The sequence below is a fragment of the Leptosomus discolor genome, chromosome 1 (genome assembly GCF_034619465.1).
Source record: "Leptosomus discolor isolate bLepDis1 chromosome 1, bLepDis1.hap2, whole genome shotgun sequence".
In the NCBI taxonomy this organism is placed as follows: Eukaryota; Metazoa; Chordata; class Aves; order Leptosomiformes; family Leptosomidae; genus Leptosomus; species Leptosomus discolor.
In genome coordinates, this window is record NC_141391.1 from 159427004 (window position 1) to 159444782 (window position 17779).

General features: G+C 42.5%; 1 protein-coding gene across 1 annotated transcript; it reads right to left on the reverse strand.

Moving 5' to 3' along the window:
* Nucleotides 1–506: 506 nt before the first annotated feature.
* Nucleotides 507–15416, reverse strand: BPIFC (BPI fold containing family C). Its single transcript, XM_009952360.2, has 15 exons — nt 15311–15416; nt 14809–14920; nt 14554–14682; nt 12957–13112; nt 12107–12170; nt 11232–11292; nt 10252–10343; nt 8216–8389; nt 7454–7507; nt 5961–6131; nt 5345–5412; nt 3975–4017; nt 3065–3128; nt 2207–2283; nt 507–548 (listed from the first exon to the last, which is right to left on the reverse strand). Exons 1-15 carry the CDS (start codon nt 15414–15416, stop codon nt 507–509), a joined length of 1413 nt encoding a protein of 470 aa, XP_009950662.2.
* Between the last annotated feature and the right edge of the window lie 2363 nt (nt 15417–17779).

The following is a 17779-nucleotide window of genomic DNA, read 5'->3' on the forward strand; positions in this document are numbered from 1 at the left end:
CTGGTAAGATTTTTAGTTCCTACTGTGATTGGGACAGTTCCCAGTATGATGTGGTTCTGGAGAGGGCTCACTTCGTACTTAGTGCGCCATGTTCAGGAGGAAGGTATTTAAGACCATTACTGTAGAAAAAGATTAGCAGGCATGTCTGCCCTAGCAGCATTTTAACAATGTACTTTTCCTTCTTTTAGGAGACTGCAGCACCTTTCTGGAAATGTATAGACAAGACTGTATTTCAAGAGAGGCATTAATCTTAAAAACACCTTTGCATTGGTTGAACTCCAGAATAAATAATGTCAAGCATATGTCATATGTTCTCTTCTGTTGTACAGCCCAACCGTACCATCAACTTTCTTTGCCTCCCTGCATCCCCCCTTGTCCCCAGCCAGGACGACATCGCCCTTGCCAGAGCTCGAGTTACACATTTCAGTACAGCTGGACAGTGTTTAGCCTTCAGAGTCACAGTATTGATTTGAAGTTCACGCTTAACAAATGGTCTCTCTTCTCCATTAGCGTTTGTAGTGGACGTCAGTAGAAATCAACATGTATCCCTGTGGGGAGAAGAAAGTTACTGAAATGCTATGAATTACAAATTGAAGGTGTTATTTTGTTTGTTTGGTTTTGTTGTGTGTTTGTGTGGGGGGGTTTGTTTGTTTTTTGTTTGGTTTGGATTTATGTTTTGTTTTGGTTTGGTTTTGTTTTTTTTTTTTTTTAATTTCAACTTGATCCTGGTGTTTAAGGTCAGAAAACCTACTGAGAACAGCTGAGCCTTGGAAGCAACAAATTTTATTAAGCTCTGTCCTTTGAACTTTGCAAAAGAGCCCCATCTTTCCCTGGGTGCCATCTCTTTGCACCATGCTAGCAACAGAAAGGAGATCTAAAGATCATACAGCCTACACAGGAAAGTTCATCTGAGCCTTGAGGCAACTAGGCGATCATCACAAGGTGGGATTATTTTTTACCTAATTTGAGCCACTAAAGAATTAGACATCTAGTCTAAACTTGTTGTTAAGGCTTCCCGCCTTGTCACCGCACGCAGAACAAGGAACCTGCAGCGAGCAGCCCATCAAAGTTTAATACGGTTATCTATGAAAAGTGGGAAGAACTGTCTTTCTGTTGACCATAGCCAATAGACTGGGACTGGAAGTGGAGCCTATAGAATTAGCTTTTAAATAGGCATCCTGTTCACATTGGTAAGGTATAGCAATTCTCCTGTGTCCTCTTACATATTTACTAATGAGGAGACTGATCAGAGAAAGTGAGGTGAGGAATGGGCCCCACAGAACCACTAAAATCCTTCATTTGTGATTAGCTTATAAGGTTGTTGGCAACTAGTGCCACTGAAAGCAGTGTCCAAGCAATTGTATTTTGTAGGGACTGCATAGCTGGCTGCTGCCACGTATATGAGGTGCAAAGAAAGGTTTAAAAAGCCCTTTGTGTTTCTTTCCTGAGTTGTGCTTTGTGCTTAACCACAAAAAAGGATTCGAGACTCTCTCTTCAGAGCTGAAAATCATCAGAAGTTGGCAATCAAGTGGAGAAACGTAACTGGCTTCCTCATTATCTGGGAGTTCATTTGTCAGCAATGCCCTTGTACTGATTGATTGTCTAGCAACATTCTGTATGTCCAATCTAAGGGCTAGAGACTGTTGCCAGAGGCACAGAATAGGGCATGATTTGGAGAAAAAAACCCAGCAAGCAAAGAATATTTTCTGAGAGCTCACTAACTGCTTTTGACTAACAGCCTCAGCCATTATAACTAGTTATTAACAAAATCCACTCATCCTAGGTGCACAAAATTGAATTCACGTCTCTCTCATATTTCAACTATTCCTGCTAAGTTCAGCAGGACTGTTGGGATAGCGATAACTCTAATGTGATTTGGTTGGCCAAACTTGAACAAAATTTTAAAGGTAAAACTGTTCTCACACTGACTTGCAACTCGCAAGGCTAACCAAGCTGTGTGATCACTCAGTGGTTATGTATTTAATTCAGTTCTAGCTTTTCCTCTCAAAGAAAGAGAAGTTTGTTTCTAATAAGATTTTACCATTATTACAGGTATCATTTTAAACTTGGGGCTTTTTACTGCTTAACTATCTGAAATCCATCAAGTTTCTTATACAAACAGAAGATGAATAAATGCCTAGCCAACTAGAAAAAAAAAAAAAAAAGAAGGAGGAATAACCTTTTCATAACAGTGTCAAAATCTCACCTGTACAATTGTAATGTGAGGTCTCCTCAGGGTAACATTGGCCAGGTTGGGAAGAGGGAGTCCTTTTGACAGTTTAGCTTAAAAATAAGACAAGCACAATGATTTAGGTATGCATTGGAAAGATAATAAATACCTGCCCTTCAACAATCCTGTTTATCCAAGATTTATTTTTATGTCATTTACAACAATTAACCTCTTAGTTTTCACAAGCAACCCAGGGAGGTAGACAAGATGCTCATTTACTGGTGGGGAAAGAGAATTACAGATGCTTTTCTCTTGGCAGTGTGTTTGCAGCCAAACCAAGGCACTTCATGTTCAACACATTACAGACTCAGTGATTTGTCCCTAGTGACCTGGGGGATTGTTATTACAGCTCTAGCATCATTAGAACCTGTTCCCATTTGTCTCCATTAATTAAGGAAGGTGAAGGTCATCCCGGCACAGAGGGCTGGTGCAAAGCTATGTCTCCCTCTGGGGCCTTAAAGAAGATTTGTGAGAGGCAGAAGCCCTGTGCTGGTCTAATAAAGAGGAATACATTTCACACACAGTGGCCTCAGGCAGGTGTGCAGACTAGAGGGACATCTTCTCACTGATGCACCAGGGCCACCTTGAGTGAGGCAGAGGCAGATGAATTATGAGTTTCCAAGCCCTTTTCGCCCTTTTTGCAGAACAGTGCCAGCGAGAGGGGGCACTTACACCCCTACAGACCAACGTTGCCCTTCCATTGCTTACTGGCTGATGGTCATTTCCCACTCAAGTTAATGGGAACTGGAAACTTAAGCAGAAAGTCGGCAGAAGTTCCTAGAATCACCCACTCTGCTGGAAGTTTTTAGTTGATGCTTTGAAATACAGCCTTACCATTAGCTGATGGAATTACTTCTGTCTGTAAAATGTAAGACAGGATGTTTTCCAGAAGCGAGATCTGCCACAGACAAGAAAAGACAGATGAGTTAGGCATCACTTCCTGATAGCAGTAGAACTGCTGTGCCCTAATCCTGGGTGGAGTTCGTATGCTCATGTTCAACTTTCAGCTCTCGTTTGCCCAGAAGAGTCGTAAGCTAAAGAGACCTTTGGTTCTTAAGCCTTTGGAATGATGCAAAGGAAGCGAGATGCAAAATGCAAATGGCTCTGATCATGCTTGGACAACATTTTCATTTAAAACAGTCTATTTCCTTTATTTGTGAGATAATTGATCACCAATAGCAAAGCAGGACCAAAACAGTTTTAATCCTTTCTCCTCAGCTACTCAGAACTGATTGACTGTACTCAGAATTAAACGGCTCTCTGCGGAGGCAGGGTTTTCCCCTGCAAGGCTACAGCTGCACTATTTCAGGCATCTGAGACTAGTATTTTGGCTGCCATCCCCTGCTGTAATTCTGAGCATCTGTGATGAGCACTGGTGCACCACATGCAGTGCCTCTGCCTCAGTCGTGCTTGTGGTCGCTTAGACAGCACACTGCTCCGTGTTCAGGTTACTGCTGTGCGTTTCACCGTTGTGATTTGAGAGATGTCTCTGCTTACTGATGAAGTACGATACACCAGTCAGGGAAACTACAGAGTACCGCATTTTCAGAGCACTAACTTGCCCCAAGGAATATACTTTTAAGTCCACGGCAGAGAGGCGGCTGCCAGAAGACAGGAAAAGAGCCACGCAGGAATGAGGCCAAATTATTTAGAAATACAAATAAAATTAACTGCTTACTCCTTAGACAAGGTATCACTGATATTCCTGGTTTGCATTTCCTATGGGCTTAAACTACCTGCTTACCTCAAAAAAGCCAACATTGGAGTGGGCTAGGGAGAACTGGAGCCTGAAGGAAAGAAGTGAAACAAGATGAGTCACTAGAAAGGATAAACACACATTATTCTAGTCACGTGCAGTCACTGCTGTAGAGCTCCAGGCCTTAAGAAACATCTGTAAAGAGACTTTGGAAGCGATATCTTTTACACAATGCATATGGCTTCGTAGAGAAAGAGTTGGTTTTCTTGGGGTGTTGCTGAGCATGCATGCAAAAGAGTATGCTAGAAGGGCTGTAGCCAGCAATGTGAGTGTGCTTCTCCCTCTCTGCTGTGTTTTGGAAACCCTACTGACAACTGACTTTACCGGGGGTAGCATCAAGGGCTTGCAGGCTCTCAGATATTTTGCAAGGATTTTGGTACATCTACATGATGCTTTGATGTGAGCCTTACCAGGGTGGGAGGAAAAATTATTTTAATTGTATGGTACTGCTGCTGATGGCTGCATTGCTAATGTCTCTGTTTCCAAATTCAAATACTTACTCAGTACATATTCAAGTATCCCAACATGTATTCAAAATATGATTTCTGAGTTTCCACAGAACCAGCATCCCAGCTGTCAGCACGCTCTAGATTTTCCTCTCTGAATGTTGCTGCAAAAAATGCTAACAGCACTATCCTTCTTGAATTTGTAATGCCTATGTGCCCTGATGAACTCTGCATATTCTTAACGCTATAACTGTCTTCCCAAGGGACTTTTATGAAATCAGGGTCCCAATTCCCAGCTGTAAGGTCCTGATATGCAGAGCTTCTCTCTATAAAATATGACATGTTAGATGTGTAAATGCCCAAGCCTCTGGCCTCCAGCTTTCAGACCCTTGGGAGTTGCAGTGCCTCAGCTGGAGAACATCTGCTATAAGAATATCAGTGTAGGGGAACCACAGGTGTCCAGATCCTTTACTGTGTCCTGGACCCCTCTGCACTTTCCTAGTGGCACAGGTGGGCTAGAAAGCAGTTGCGTCTTGGCAGCTGGAAAGGGAAGAGGGAAGCTCTCAAACGATTCATGATCATCAGAACTGCCCTGCATACTTAATTTAGCTAGCTCAGAGGGGAGAGTAGATGTTCAGGAGCAGAGAAGTCCAACAAGACCACTGCCTTGTGGCAATCCACAGCTGGTTGGTATTCCTTGGGGACTGTGGCAGCTGTCACAGAGAAGCTTCCTGACTCCTCTAAACTGTACAAGAGCAGCCACATAGAGGATTAGAGAATGATGCAGATGAACTCACCAGGGAAACGCGTTCATTGAACTATGGTTATCTGATCATCTGCCTAAACTGCTGATGTTGGGATTGCTAATGCTTCCAAATGGCTGGAAATCCTTTCCATCCCAGGCTGAATTACCTGTTCAAACATAGTGAGCCCATCAATTTCTGGTCAAATATATTCAGAGCAATGCTGGTGTTGGCTGCCTGCAGAAGAAAGAAAGCATGGGTTATCAGACACAAGAAAAACAGGACCCTTGCTGTGAATTAGTCACAAATACAGAAATACCATCTCCCCAGTTACGTACAGAAGCTGTTTCATATAGATGGAACTTTCTCCCTAGGCCATGGCCCATGCAAGGCTGCACACAGTAAATGTCTGCTTATCTGAATGGCACTGACAAGAGCTGAAATGCAGGTAATGAGATTTTCACTAATCAAAGTAATTTTCAATTAAATGAACAAGTCACCAAGAGGCATGACTCATGCCTGCAGAACTGTCATTCCAGAGAACAAAACTTTACTTAATCAGACTTGCTCTATGTTTGGATTTTTGTCCATCTGTAGGAAAATGTTCTTCACTATAGAAATGTCCTGTAGGTTAGGTGGGGCCATATAGGCACTACCTGTGACTACGGGGAATTTGCATGTTTAAGTACTAGAAATCTGTCAGTTTCTTGTACAGAGCTTTAACAGGAGGAGTGAACAAACATATTTAACCTTGAGTTAAACGTCACCTTGTTCATTGTACTTACTATGTTCATTGTAAACAATGACTGGGTAGTTGAGTCTGGCAGAACAGCAAACACCTCCATGGTGCCCTGAATCTCTACTGTGAAAGAATCCTCCTCTAAGCTGATGATAGGTATTTCAGTAGCCATTAGCTTCAACATCACTGGGTAGGGTGTGACTGAATATTCAGCTACCTGTAAGGTTCAAAGAAAAAAAAAAAAAAAAAAAGACAGAAAACCACTTTTCCTGTAGATCAGATCAGAATGCTGCATTTTCTCATTCTTGAAGCAATTATTTTGAAGTAGTTCCTTAAGACGAGGTTAAGGACAGCTGCTAACACAAGATTCTTTCAAGCAAGCAGGAGGTAGAAGTTTTCTGTGGTGATAAATTAAGTCTTGGCCACATCAGGAATGTGGTGGAAATTTCCTTCCACTCTAGGAATACATTTTCTTCCATATCACTTTAAGACAAATTAAATACTTATTTGTGAGCATAGGAAAGGAATGGAACGTGAACGTGACATTTAAGTCGCACAATAAAAGAGCTCAGGATTCATTCACTTTGAGATTCCCTCATCTCATGATATGGGTTCCTGCTCTGCACTATGCTCAGAGGAGCCTCACTCTGTCCATTGCTTGAAGAGCGAGTAGGCTCACCAAGTTCATTACTCAGAACAGAGGGGGTGGAATATTAGCATTAATGCTCATGGCATTTTACGGAGAAGACCATATGATGACTGCCCTTGGAGCATTCTTAGATATGTGAGGAAGGAACTTAATATCATCTGGGGAGCGAACAAGGATGTGAAGCTCTTCGAACCATGAGTCTGATTTCATCCAGCCTCGGCATTCATGGCCTAGGGTCTCATGCTCGTTTTTGGTTTCTCATTCTGTCTGAGAAGGCTGGTGGAAGCCATGCATGCTCCTATTCTCTGTCCTGTTATATTCACCTCCTCCACCTAAAATAAATGGAAATCCTGTGCATCTGCCTTGTGTATTACATAGATGTAATGTTTCCTGCCCATCCGTTAGCTTGGTTTCCTGCATGTGCCCACTATAATCCCTCCCCAGGTCTTTACCGGATTCCTTTCTGCTAGTCAGTCACAGGCTAGCAGTGAAGCAAAGACAATTATGCAGGTTTGGGCAGAAGAAAGGTGTTACTTCTGAGCTGAGGCACTCTCAGAAGTCTCTCAGAGCAGGACTCATGACTGGAAGCTTTTTCCTGCCTAGAGCTGATTTTACATGGGAACAGCGGTGGCTTGGGCACAGTGCCCAGAGTAAAGATTGATGTGCAAGATTATGGGCCAAGTTTTGTAACAGTGCAAGTCATTCAACTGATTGTGGGGGTGGGAGGTGACAAGGCCCATCTGCTCTGCTGTTATGAGGCATACATGTGCCTGATTCTCCAGCGCAAGAGCCCTACTGACCCTACAAGCCTTTGGGATATACCAGTAGTGAGGTGTCTGACACCCACACAGGGTGGTTTCCTAAGAGTTTGTGGAAGTAATGATACTCACCTCAGGGATGATGCTGCCAAATATCTCTGTGCTTATATTAAAATAGCTGCAAGTCTGGAGAAAAAAAAAAATACGAGAAAACAAATAAGCTTACCAGATTTGACCTTCATGGTCAGCTTTTCTCTAAATGCATTACTACTGTCATTTCAATGAATCTTTGATTTTGTATCTCTCAGAAATATTTTTAAGGGACTCAGTATACTTAAAGCTAATTCCCAATAATATGTGCTGAAATACTTCCTGGGAAAGCAAATGCTTAATATCATTACAGTTTGGGCTGCCATCTATAGGTTTTGGAATTTACCAAACCTCCTGGAGACAGGCTAGCCAAGTCTGCTAGCCTCCGAGCCACAGCTATTGGGCTTTGACATATGCTTTTGCTTCCATGGCCCCTAGTACTTTCAGTCTGTAAAGACCCCTCAGAAGACAGCCACTGAGGCTGCTAAGCTGCCCAGAGTAGATCCTTTGTCCATGTCAGAAAAGGCTACGCCTCAGGTCTAAAAAACTTTCTTTTTTGTAGCAAAGTGCCTGCATTTTGTACCTTGCTTAGTGGAACTTGACACCCCTGGATGTGGCCTAAGGCATCTGTACAGAGCATAAATAAAAGAGCATAACAATATTCTAGTATTTATGATCTACTGTCTCAGGACTTTGCAGGCCAAGTAGAGGCTTTATACAGCCACATACTGACCACTGGCAGGTCAAAGCCCCAGCTTGGATGACCTGAGCCACTCTGACCCCATTCCTCTCTGTCCTACTCACCTCCTCTGCAATGGTGATGTTGAAGGCCCCTGCGGTGTAGTAAGCAAATGAGTAGGTCTGAAAGAAGTACTCCGAGAAGGCAAGGTAGAGCATGGAGTCACTTTGGTCTGGGATAGTGAAGGGAGCTGCCACATAGGGAGGGCCAGTATAGTTTCCAGCTGGGTAGACTATCCCCTGAAAGTTTTTGTCAGAGAAAAAAAAAATCAGAGTCAAAATACGACTTTAAAGTGACTGCAGACAATTAATGCCACTTTCCCTTGCTCAGGCTATTCATTTAGTGTATAAATGAGTACATAGGCTTTGTAGTACATCCTGAAGCCTCGGTGCTTTCAAGCAGGTGGTGAAGACAAGTTCCAGAGATTTGACACCTTCACAGATGACACCTGAGATCTGTCTTTTGAGATGCTGTTCAGCTACTAAAGACAGTCTACCACCTCAGAAAACAAAGCGTCTAAATTAAGGGTCTACATATTGCATGAAGAGCATGACTAAGGCTCCTCCTTATTGAAAAGCTTTACTTTCTCCTTTCCCCATCTGTAGGAATTCAAATCTGAGAACTGCCACCTAGAGCTATCCAATGGTCTCTAAAACCAGAGGTCTTTCTAGGTCAGAATCAACACCTTGTTCTACCCGGAAGCAAGTTGTAACTTGTGCAGACAAAAGAACGCCTATGAGAGAGAAAGGAAAGTTATGTCAGACAGTCTTGAAAACACCTATGTTGTCTTTTGCACTACCCATGATATCAGTCAAGGCTTGCAGATCTAATGTACTTCCAAATGCATCCAGGCGAAACAAAAAGGTAAAACTGATTTAAAGTGAGGAAGATACTCAGAGATTAAGATTTTTGTATCCCTTTTATTAGTTGCCCCTTTCTGTTTAATCTCAAATGTATTTTATGTCTTTATTTTCTCAGCTCCTCCTCATCTATGCCTAAATTTTGTGTTTCCTTCTAAGGGCTATCAAAACGCTTACAAAGTGCTCAGTTGTTTTGCCCATGACCTCCCCATTCAATCCTCACTTGCTGGATATAAGTCACTCGCTTTGTATTTTTCCCCTCACGTTGCATCTTATGTGGGAAAGTAGCCTTGTAAACAGCCATACCATTACATCTTTAGCCTGCCTCAAACCCCTGCTTAAAATCTAGTTGCTACAATACCCAGAAATGCTTGACAGCAGCTGCAGAGCTGGTGTGCTGAGACCAGTGTCTACCATACTGACTGATACTGGCTTATGGTTCCTTTGTGTCCCTTCCTCTCTTGTTTCCCTGTTGTCTCTTGTTTATACTTAATTTAGACGATGTTTGTGATAAGACTCTTTTCAGTCTCCCTTTGTAGAACACATAGTGCAAGGCATCTTAAACTTAATTAAGGATCTCAGACGCTATGATGATAACTACTCTCAACCAAATGGAATGACAATCAAGTCACTCAAGAATTAGGTGCTAGTCTGACTTTAGTTTCAGTATGTAAGGAGATTTTTTCCCCTTATTTGAAAGAACCTTTCAGGCCTTCAAACTCAGCAGCACTCCTTGAGCTCCCATGCTTTTTCAAGGGTCTTCTGTTTTCCCATTCAAGGTGCCAGAGGTTTAATTCTTGCTCCTATAGTCTCGCTCTTTTTCTTCCTCTCTTATCTGACAGCAGATGCATCTAGTTAGTAGAAATCTTCCCCTGACTGACTGCACAGAGAAGTCCCAGATATTAATCCACTGTGAGAGAAGGATGAAGTTGAATACCTTTTTTCTCTCCTTTCCCTTTCTCTTTTTTTCTTCCAACTTCCTTAGTCAACCTTTACTGCTCTCCATTTGCTATAATGAATTCCACAGCAATTAAAAAAAAGATGTGGTTTTTAAATAATTCATTTTACAACAGGGCTGTTAAAAATTATTACAATAACAAATGCAATAGTGCTTTGAAATGTCTGGCTTCTCAGTTACTAAGTCTTAATGTTCAGAACAGCAATCATGTTCGTCTTAGGAAGTGGATCATACAATAATAAAAACCACAGCAATCTTGGCAAATAGCACCACAGGCAATTACCTTTAAGTCCAGGTCAATGAATGGTCGGGATACCGCTGGCAAGCTATTTAAGGAGTAGTCTACTTCGGCCAAATCATCAATTGGCATTATGACTGTAAGGGTGGTAGATAATGCAAAATACCCAATATTACAAAAAAAACAGAAAGAATTTTATGTATACTTAAAACAAAGTCAGTTCCTGAAGGAGAATGACACAAGTTGTTCCAAAGAGTAGGTAAAAACACAACCAGGGACCTCCTAACATGCATTCTGACCTTGATGTTTATACTGGCACCTTCTTTAAAGCACCTTCTTTAGTTTCCTCATTGTGAAAAAGTAAATTTGGTCTAATTAAAAAGAGGAAACGGTCATACCAGTGCTTCAGGGCATAAGGAGGTGTTGGGGTTTCTTGTCAAGCAGTGCTGAGAGCATCCAGAGTGCTTCTAACTTGCACATACTCCCCCAGAAAGGTGGGTGTCTGATGTGCTTAGGTACTTGTGTTTTGCACATGGTATCTGCCCAACACTTTGGGTGTCTTAAACGCCTGCAAATCTAACCCAAAATGGTTAAACTGGGAAGCAAGTAAAATTTAGATTTCCAGGCAGGCTAGGAGAGCAGGCTTCAGCTTGTAAAGTGCTATGTGTGCAGGAGGACTCAGAGCATGGGAGGGAATGGAAAACTGCCTTAGCATCAGTGCTGTGTGGCCTCTAAGTGGCGTTTCTGACACTGAAGTGCACACTGCCACATTTGCAAGTTGAGACTTGCTCTCAAGTCCTTGGCTTCTCTCACTCCCAAGTCCTCGGCTTCTCAGAAATATCCTTTTCTTGCCTGAGTACCACTCCCTTTATTTAACAGTGGTCCTGTAAGCAAGGGAGCAGACAGATCAGAGGGTGTGATACTGCTCCTGGAGGCTTTGCTGACCAGCTGCTATTAAGGAAACTGCAGAATTTCACTGAACAGGAGGAAGAAAGATGAAGGAAAAGATATCACTAGTGCCTTACCATTCAGTGATTGGAGGTCACCATCTATCAACTGGATCCCAGATCTGATGTTGGGACATGACTGTATAAAAGAACACTCAAGTTATGGCCTGATTAGCATGGACCTGCAAGCACTTCTTACCTGTGTGCTAGCAAACCTTTCTGCTTATGTGACATACGTTGTAATATTTGTCAAAATGCCTACACTACCTTTTCTTCAGCTAACTCGTTCTCCAAGGTTTTCCAAGGTTTCTATTGGTACAGTGTAAGCACATCCTATGTCAGAGCTGCCTTTAGGCAATAGAGTGAGAAGTTGTCAAAGGCAGCCTGATGGGGGTGACAAAACCACAGCCTTAAGAGCACATGAAGGAAACAGAGGTCTCACATAAGTCTCACAGGAGAGATCCCTGTCCTGAGGCAGAATCACAGCTATCTCAAGCTCTGTCTCCTCTCAGAGGCCCTGGGCAGGTGGTCATCACAACTACGCACCTCTTTGATACGAAGTTTAAATATGTCATACTATCAGGTGATGTACTACAACATCTCTATGCATGACCCAATATATGTTTTGTCTGCCGAGTAGAAAAATTACCCCAAATCCAGGATGCCTGTAGGTAGACAGGCAGAGACTTATTCTGTATTGCAATGGGAAAATAACTACATTTTCCAGCCCTACTGCTGCCTTGGTTGAACCTAGCTGTGGACTAGTCACTACCTTGGCCGTGAACTCGGTAATTTATCTGGAAGCATTTCTGGCTGGCAAAACAGTGACTGTACTCATCAGACTAGAATAGGATTATGTTCTTTTCCTAGTTCTTCCTTTGCCAAGTTCACAGCATTGACTTGTGAAAGTCACACTCCTTAAATGCCTCCTCTACATAATTTGAAAGGCTTACGTTAGTGACCAAGCTCCTGTGAATGGGTTTCTTCAGATACTTGATAAAGAAGTTATGCAGGAAGCTAGGGGAAAGGAAGAAAGCAATTAATGGGTCAAGTATTACAGTCATTAACAGGAAATCAGATACCTCTGCAGAACATGAGTTTAATGGCCTCTGAATGTGATATTCTAGTACACAAGGGAGCTTTCTGAAATGTAACAACTCTCAGAGAGCCACCATTTAAAAGGAGGTAATTTCTCCACTAAGCATCTCAGCAACTAGCCTGGATAGATTCATCTTTACGAATAAGGAATTCTTCATATTACCACTGTCATGTTTGTACAAACACAGAATAAATAAGTAGTCTCTGCACTAGGAATTTCCAATGCAAGTAAAAACAAACAAACGAACCTAAAACCAGGTGACAAGAGTTGTATTCAGACAGTGAGAGAAGCACAAGAAAACAATGAAATAATGTTGCACAGGGTTGTAACCAGAGGCACAACAGACAGCAGTCTGGTTCTGTGCAATTTTGGTAGCACTGTGACTAGGAGTACTTAAAGCATAGTGAAAGCAGGTAACTTCTATCTAGAGCTGAAGAGTAGAGCAGTATTTGGAAAGAAGTGGGTGCTGAAGGAGCAAAAGGGATTGTTTAAACTGACCAGAACTGCTGTATTTATTCTTTACTCAAGCGACAGTGTGCACAAATACAAGGACAATGGTCAAATTTGGCCATTGTAACACTCGATTATGGCCCTGATTCTCACTTGTGGTGCCAAAAGAGGTGCCCTATTTTGTGAAGTTGTCTTTGTACCATTCATTTGACAGTTATTTTCTCCCAGAGCATATACAGATCTCTTCTACTTACCCACTTTTTCCACTCAACTTGATGTCTATATCACCAGAAGTTGTCCGGCAGCTGGTAAGTGATATTGATGTATGACCCCTACTATCCAGGGGTGTTGACAAGATTGCAGTAACAAACACCTTTGAAATGTACACTGTGCTTCTTCCACTGTCTTTGCTGCATAAAGTAAAAATATATAAACGACCTATTGTTAGTGATTATTCAAGAGTAACTCTCAAACAGACTCTTTTCACTGAAGATGAAGTTGTTTATCTGAATAGTTTTTATTGCATTGCTCATAAGGAAAATAGATTTTAATGGGGTCTGCAAAGAATCAAGTATTCTACACAGATTTCCAGCTAGAAGTTTTAGAAAATTATGGTTTTGGGAAAGTAAGTAATATACTTTTTTAAAGTATTTTATACCTTTTACAAGACCTGTGCCCACAGCAGAGGGAACTGGGGTATGCCTGATATGACATAGGGCAAGATGGCTGTACTGGGATTTAATCTATTGGTGTCTGAGGAGGGTCCACACAAACCCGTATCATGGCCTGGAGTGCCCCAATAGGTGCTGTGCCCTCTTCCCCACCCCTCCCAGGGGTCTGGCAGCCCTTGCTCAAGACCAGCTCCGGTATGGTGAAGCTGTGTTAATTTGGATCAAGTTGTTCAAAACCTGGTTGTGATAAAGAGCTGTGAAAAGCCTTGTTAGGGGTCTCTACCCTTGGTTTATGAGCTGCATTGGAGCTCAGGTCTTTGCTCAAGCTATGCTGTAGCTACACCTATGTGTGACCTTCTACTTAGTTAATCTTGACAGTGCTTTGCTGCCTTGACTTCCTGACTTTGCCTCAGATTTGCCTGGCAATCTGAACTGGTGTCTGTTGCTTCTCACTGCCACTAACCTGCCCTGCTTGCCTGTCTTGGGTACTAGCCAGTGAGGGCACTGCCCCTCCTGCCATGCCATCACGCTCAGCTCCCAGGTCCCCTCCCCTTGCAAGCAGCCAGCCCTGCTGTCCCCGACAGCAGAAGCCCAGAAGTGCAGATCAGAGATTGCTGTAATTCAGTCAGTTTAGCAATATAGGTAATATGTGAAGTTGTGTGGAAGAGGATGGGGAATTTCTTTCCTCTGAAACAATCTGGGACTAGGAAGGTGTGGAGACTGCTTTAAGGGTATAACCATTTGCTTGTCCATTTTCCTACCAGCTTTCGAACTATAGCTCTTGGAGGCACAGCACAGGGTTTCTAACAGTGTAGCTGCACTGGGAGTGTTCATTATACTGGACTATGATCCACTGTACTGCAACTTTTCGAAATGTGTCATTAGTTGGCAGAGTGGACAACAGTGTTCAGCTAGATGCTCTATCCTTTACTATTCGCATAGGGGTTTCTCAGCCATGGGGTCTTTATTATTAGTGCTCATGGCTGAGGGAGCAGGGTCTGTCTCCCACCAGCAGACCTGTTGAGAAAGACCAGTTTATACTCCTGGGTTACTACTACTAGCTACTAGCTGTTAAAGAGCACCTTTGCCATGAAGAGGTCACAAGAACAACTAGATTTTGTGTTTTGATCTTTAAATTCTCCATCAAGAAAAATCCGAGGACACATGAGGCTATACGTACAACATCCAAGTCCTTATGTTCCAGTTCATATCGAAGGTTAGAGAAGCATTTCCAATCACCAGTTTTATCCCAGTCCCAGGTATAAGGGAGATGGAAGCACTGGGGAATTCAACAGCAGTGACACGTATTCTAGAGCATGAGGGAGATAAGGGGGAGAAAAGAAAAGGAGAAGTTTATATTTCACAAGTCAGGGTGAACACAAAACAAGATTCAAATTTCAGTCAAACACAAATTGCCCCTGGAGAGAATACTTACCTTGAGATGTTGTATTTGACATTACCAAGCCCAAATTTCTCATAGCCACTCAGATCAGGGAAATGTTCCTTCTCCATATTCTGCTTCAGGATTTCCAGCCCAACCTCCTTGGCTACAGGAAAACAGTGATTAGTTCCGTTGTCTTTCATACTGCCTGGGAATTTATAGCTATGTGCTTCTGGCTTAGGAGATGGGATGGACACAGAATCAGAAAGAAGAGGGTATCTCATTTGACACCCAGCAGTGCTATTTCAGATCTCACTCCTAGTCATGGCAAAAGTTGAACTTACTGTTTCAATATCTGAAATCAAATGAACCTCAATATGATGTACAATGCTGTCAAGCAGCTTACTGTGTCTGCTATATTGTGCTCTTAAAATTTCCTTTTCTTTATAGCCTGTGATTTCTTCCATTTCCTTCCACTGCCACTGCTTCCTGAGATGTCTGTTTTACCAGGTTTCAATGCAATACGACCATCAGATCCTGAAAACATCACACATACCGTATTCTAACCCCTTCTGGGTGATCCTCACTTTAAGTCCAGGGTTGGCGTCGAGTTGCCCACTGAGCAAACTTAAGAGGAGGAGAGACCAGCAAAGCTTCACCATCTTCCTTTTTTTTTTTTTTTCCACAGGACCTGTTAATAAATATTTATGATGATTGTAGAAGTTCATGCTGTGCCATGTGGTGGCTGTGGTGGATTCCATCCCCTGGAGTGACCTGTTCTGACACCAGCTTCCCCTCCAGTATGGGCAATGTAGAAAGCCCAGCAACCATGGAAGAGAGGACCTGTTCTGCATAGACTGTTAGAGAAGTAGAGTTCCTTGGGATAGAGGAGAAAAGTCAGCCTATTCACTGCCATAGGGAGTGGAGAACACACTTGGGATACACCTTCCTGGAAAAACCCTGTTGAAAGGGAAGTGGCACTGGATTTTTAAACTGTAATATTTTTTTCCCCTCTAGTTAGTGAAGTAAGTAGCTTATTTTTCACAAAATGTACGGAGCTCTCAGTGCCTCCTGGTGATTCAACAGTCATCGCTGAGTCTTAGCACTTCGGAAAACCTGATCAGCTCATTTAGTTACAGACATATATACCTGCACTTTAAGAACCCCTTATTAAGATCTTAGCCACAACTTTGAGAAGCCTTTTATGTTCCCTCCCAACAGTCAACAAAAGAAAATAATTTTGTGCCAGCACACAATGTTTTCATATCCCCTAGTCTCCATGTTAATAAACGCATTAAGTTTTATCCAAAAACTTTCCTTGCAAACTTCATGGTCAAATGGATGTTTATTTTTGCTTGTTTTCATTCCCATTAAACCACTTTTTTGCCCATGGAGAACCATAGCTTGGTTCCCAGATAGGGACTTCAGTGTCCAAAGTATTTTAAAAGAACAAATGAATAAAGGCGACATAAGTGCCTTTACTAATAATTTACATGTTATTGCTAGTCTGTTGTTTCCCTTAACTTGTTTGGGCTCCTCAACAATGAACTCTGCTCTTTTATCACCTCCTCTCAGAAAATTTTAAGGGGATACTCGTAGCCTGGGACAGTGACTTAATGTCCAGGACAAAAAAAAAAAAAATTATCATTCACAGGAGATTGCTCTTCCCCAACATACTTGGCTGGAACATTTTTTATTTAATTAGAGCCATTCAAAAGTTAGGTCTCTCATCTAAGACAGTCATCCTTATATTGGAGAGGGATACGTCCCACCTATCTTAGAACAAATTGCCCTGTGGGGAGTGCTCATCATCCTCCTGTTACTACAGGATTCAATGTCTACCTCTGAGGTAAGTCAAGGCAGGCAAGCTGAAGTGCCTGTGGAGTGAAAATATGTGAGAGTGTCTTTTCTAGCATTACATTTATGTAAAAAAATTCTTCAGTTACCACAGGGCTGTTGGAAAGCTGTGATGAAACCAGCTAGAAACAGACAGTTGCCTCTCTCCTAATACCTGAAAAGTTGTTTTGATGTTGCTACATCTTTCACTAGCTGTTTCATTATCAGAGGTAATAATATACCTCAAACCTCTAAAATATTTTCAATCATGATCACAATTTAAGCAAACTGTGAAATTATGAGATAACATTGACTTAATTTTTGTGTAACAGTTTCAAGTAATTCCACAGTCCAGTCGTATATATATCATGTGCCAGTGGTGACCAATCACTGTACGGTTGTGGGGTGATCCTTCAATTAATGGGGGAGCCCCCACAAGCCCTTGTCATTCTTCACATAGAGAACCTGCTCCTAAAGACACAGATGCCTTCTGAAAGACACCCATCTTCTGGACCATGCCAACAAGTAGCTTGTCAATAACCAGAGACAATTTACTTTCTGGCTTTTCTGTAGTACTGTGAGCAAGACCTGTCACCCTCTTTGATGGCATGAAAAAAACTAACAGCACACATGCCCTGCCCCCTCCCCACCCCACCCCCCCCCCCCCCACCTCCAAAAACCAAGCAGTAACCCACAGTAAAGAAAAGGTATGGGTGGCACCAGGGACGGCTATGCAGTGGATGATCACGTGGCTCTCCCCACCTCCTCATGCATGTCACACAACAGGCCTTGGTGGCTCTGCAGGATTTACCATAGGAGTAGTGAATGAGTGGAGCAAATTCCCATCCCAGGGGCTTCTGTGACTGGATTTAAATTGAGATGGAGCTATGCCGTATGAAGCACGGGCTGCACATAGTGTGAAAGTCAGAAGCTGTAGCTGCCAGCAAGGTCTCCCAGGGCAAGTAGGAGAAGCCACCTTGAGAGAGAATTTTAAAACCAAACTGGACAAAATCAGAGAATGGGTTTGGTTCCCTCCCCCCCCCCCCCCCCCCCCCGAGCTGGAAACAGTCCTCTGTGGAGTTATCTGTCATCTGAGGTTGACAGTGTGAATAGCAAACAGGTCACATTATTATGGTTTTCCTTATTCCAAGATACTACACTGCATTGCGGACAGCTGAAAATATGTGAG

Excerpts from the sequence above, each read along its gene's own strand:
- BPIFC (XM_009952360.2), bottom strand. The coding sequence starts at position 15,416 with ATGGTGAAGCTTTGCTGGTCTCTCCTCCTCTTAAGTTTGCTCAGTGGG. Across the intron at positions 13,113-14,553 it reads AACATAAGGACTTGGATGTT|CAAAGACAGTGGAAGAAGCA; the intron begins GTACGTATAGCC and ends TACTTTATGCAG. Across the intron at positions 11,293-12,106 it reads ACAGGAGCTTGGTCACTAAC|TCATGTCCCAACATCAGATC; the intron begins GTAAGCCTTTCA and ends TCTTTTATACAG.